The sequence below is a fragment of the Sinocyclocheilus anshuiensis genome, unplaced genomic scaffold (genome assembly GCF_001515605.1).
Source record: "Sinocyclocheilus anshuiensis isolate Anshui unplaced genomic scaffold, SAMN03320099.WGS_v1.1 scaffold2562, whole genome shotgun sequence".
Taxonomy (NCBI): domain Eukaryota; kingdom Metazoa; phylum Chordata; class Actinopteri; order Cypriniformes; family Cyprinidae; genus Sinocyclocheilus; species Sinocyclocheilus anshuiensis.
The window spans coordinates 240,280-244,160 of NW_015549777.1; the positions used below are offsets into that span (position 1 = coordinate 240,280).

Here is a 3,881-nt window from a genome sequence, read left to right on the forward strand (position 1 = left end):
TTTCAGGTCTTGGAGTCTCTACTAATGAGCTGATGACCTGAATCAGGTGTGTTTGATTAAGGAGACATGCAAAACGTGTAGTGTTGTGGTGCCTCCAGGACCAGGGTTGGGAACCACAGTTCTAGAGAGCCATGTGATAAGCCAGCCAGGTTTTAATATTAACATGTGTTATTGATTTTTTTTTCGTAGCTGGCAGGAGACAATGTACTGTAATCTAATACTACTTCTTAAAGAAAAGGGCACAAATTGCCATGGGTCTTGAAACTCTGCTGTAATGGTTAGGCGTACAGCAATAGGAAAACTTTTAAATAGTCCCAAAAGGCTTGTCAAATATTAGGTAACTGCTTAAAAGAAAATGATTTCTTCTTTCCACCCCACCTCTCTTCTCTTGGGACGGGAGGGTGGGATTGACGTATCGATAGACTCTGGATGCTGATGAGATCATAATGAAGAATGCATTAGCTAACAAGATGGACAACGCTTACTCGAAACAATAACTCGGTTATACAGTTAGACATTGATTTGGTTGCTCTTTAAGAACAGCATTCAGGAACACTCCTCTAATATTCTGATCTATTTCCAGTAAATCAGTTCACCCAAAAATGAAAATTCTGTTATCATATTTACTCACCCTCATGTGGTTCCAAACCTGTAAGATGTCATTCCTTCTGTGGAGCATAAAAGAAGAGATATTGAAGAATGTTGGCAACCGAATAGTTCTGGTTCCCATTGAATTACATAATATACAATATAGACAAAAATACAATAGGAGTCAAAGAAAACCAAAACTGTTTGGTTACCAACATTCTTCAAAATATCTTCTTTGGTAAATGGGTTAGTAAATGGTGACAGAATTTTCATTTTTGAGTGGACAGTCCCTTTAATGTCAGTAGATGTGCTACATTACCTCACAAATGGAGAGTTGCATAATGTGCATTTGTGAATGCCATCTCCACAGTTTTAATGCTCAGAATGACCATTGCCATCACTGTGCTCCTAGTCAGATGATACTTTAAGTTGTTTTTAATGTCTCGTTGGAAACTGCGTCTAATGCTCCATGTGGCGATTTTACAGCTACAGTGATTGTCCTAAAATTCTTTCCAGGGCTTATGCCAGACTTTTTCCTGCTTAATGCATTCTGCCCAACTGTTGGGATGAAGAAAGAAAAGGACAATGAAAGCAAATAAATAAAAAGAAGGCTAAATTACAAAATCAGCAACATGGAGATGTGGACAGATGGGTGGATAATTCAAATTAATCCACAATGTGTGTGTGTGTGTGTTTGCGTACCCTCCAAAATAAAAACAAAATGCTGTGAACACACAAAAGAAAATATTTTGTACAATGTGCTGGTTACTTAAGCTTTTAATAAAAAAATATATAAGTTGTACATCTGAATCCTGTACTGCGAGTGTTCTAAAATCAACTGCATTTTTCTGAATTTTTTTTCTTCTGAAATTGGATATTAAATATTTAGGTTTTATTAATACTATGCATTGCGTTATACTATGGTTTGCAGTTTTTCTTGCAGTTTTCGTTATCAAATTATCCAAAATATTTAACAAATGAATATGCACAGGACTGCAGATGTGTAGAACTCTGACTTATTCTCACTCGCAGATTAGACAGCCATACAATCTGTCTTTGTTCTGTCGAAAATGAGACCAGACAAAGCGTTTTCCAAAAAAATTCCTAAATCAAGCACTGCTGGAGGCTTTGAGTTCTCCACCTGATGTTATTTGACATGCTTGTGTAAATTGCTGCCTCCAGTCATATTGGAAGACATTGAGTGTGTGTGAGTTCCAGTGGGAGTTGCACAATACTTCATGTCTGAACTTGTAGTTTTTGTGCTTTACAGAACATGTAACACCCACAGTGATTTAATATAGGTTAATAGGACATGTAAGGCACAATTTTTTGTTTTAGCACAGACTGTGCTGCATGAAACATGAGTTTACTCAGAAAGGTCATTTATTTAGGGTGTGAAGTCTTTATTTGTTCACTTCCAAAATATAAAGATGCATGATGTCAGAAATATACCCTCAGCAAAGCCTCTGATGCTGGGAGTTGCACAATACTTCATGTCTGAACTTGTAGCTTTTGTGCTTTACAGAACATGTAACACCACAGTGATTTAATATAGGTTAATAGGACATGTAAGGCACAATTTTTTGTTTTAGCACACTGTGCTGCATGAAACATGAGTTTACTCAGAAAGGTCATTTATTTAGGGTGTGAAGTCTTTATTTGTTCACTTCCAAAATATAAAGATGCATGATGTCAGAAATATACCCTCAGCAAAGCCTCTGATGCCCTTTATATCTGTGTTTTGCAGTTTCTAATTCAGCCTCGTCTCTGTAATTAACCTGTCACAGGTCTGACTGCTTCACCCATCTGTCACCCTGGCAGCGCAGGAAACCAAGCGTGGGGAGGAGCTAAGCCCTGGCAGCATGGTGTCTGCCGTGGGGAGCGGCTTTGTGCCCAGTCCTCAGAGCGAGGCGGTAACCAGTGTGCTGCAGGAACTCTCTCTGCAGTCTGTACCAAGCTTACTGCCCCTGAAAGAGCGCAAGAATGGTGAGTTATGGCACACTAGTGCAAGTCCATTAGTGAAAATCCCTTTGAAAATTAAGTTATCCAAACACAATCTGTCCATTCAATATCATGTTATATATATATATGTTTAAAAAGGTGTACATGTATATAAAAGTTTATATATAAAAGTTTACGACCACCGTTCAAAAGGTTGTTTTTTTTATCAGCAAAGATGCATTGGATTGATCAAAAGGGACAGTAAAGATATGTCAAATAAATGCTGTACTTTTGAACTTTATATTTATCAAAGAATAAAAAAGTATCATGGTTTCAACTAAAATATTAATCAGCACAGCTGCTCTCAACATTGATAATAATAAGAAATTTTTCTTCAGCGCCAAATCAGCATATTAGAATGATTTCTGAAGGATCAGGTGACACTTAAAGCTGGAGCCATTAGGCTGCTGAAAATTCAGCATTTTCTTCACAGGAATAAATTACATTTTAAAATATGTTAAAATAGAAAACATTTATTTTAAATTGTAAAACTACTTCCAATTTAATCGTGCTGTAAAACGATTAATCGTGATTAATTGTATCCAAAATAAAAGTTTTTGTTTACATAATATATGTATGTGTGCTGTGTGTATTTATTATGTATATATAAATACACACACATGCATGTATATATTTCAGAAATATTTTATGTTTATATATTAAATATATTATTTATAATATAAATTATATGAATATAAATATAGACGTAAATATTTTCAAAATATATACTGTATGTGTGTATTTATATATACATAATAAATATACACAGAACACACATATATTATGCAAACAAATTTTTTTTTGTATGCGATTAATCGTTTGACATCACTACTATTTTACAATATTCCTTTTTTTACTGTACTTTATACAAATAAATGTAGACTTGTTGAGCATAAGAGACTTAAAAAATAAATGATATACTCTTACTGACCTCAATTTTGAACACATTTTACACATGGTATTTAGTTATTACCATATTCATTAGGTCTCATTTAAAATGTTCAATTAATCACAATCTTCAAAATAAAAAATGTAATCAAATCAACAGCTTGTGAATCAAATTGAATCAGTAAATCTGTATTGATCCTCAGCGCTAATGTTCAAGTGCTGTTTACATTGTACTTGTAAAATACACCTTATTGCAAAATAAGGTGAATACTAGTACAATGTAATAGGTTTTGCTTAGAGATGCATCGATCGATCGGCCAGGGATCGGAATCGGCTGATTCACCTCATGATCGGCCCGGATCGGTGACCGGTCGGTCAGTCTCACTTCTTTCCGCTTTCGAGCC

The 3,881-nt window shown here is 35.1% G+C and overlaps 1 protein-coding gene across 1 annotated transcript in view; it reads left to right on the forward strand.

The window, feature by feature from the left end:
- Positions 1-3,881, forward strand: part of LOC107660860 (MKL/myocardin-like protein 1) — a 53,833-nt gene that overhangs the window by 9,418 nt on the left and 40,534 nt on the right. Inside the window, exon 3 of the mRNA XM_016450295.1 lies at positions 2,376-2,574. Within this exon, the coding sequence (XP_016305781.1) occupies positions 2,451-2,574 (124 nt within the window). The 5' untranslated portion in view covers positions 2,376-2,450. The remainder of the gene's footprint in view (positions 1-2,375; positions 2,575-3,881) is intronic.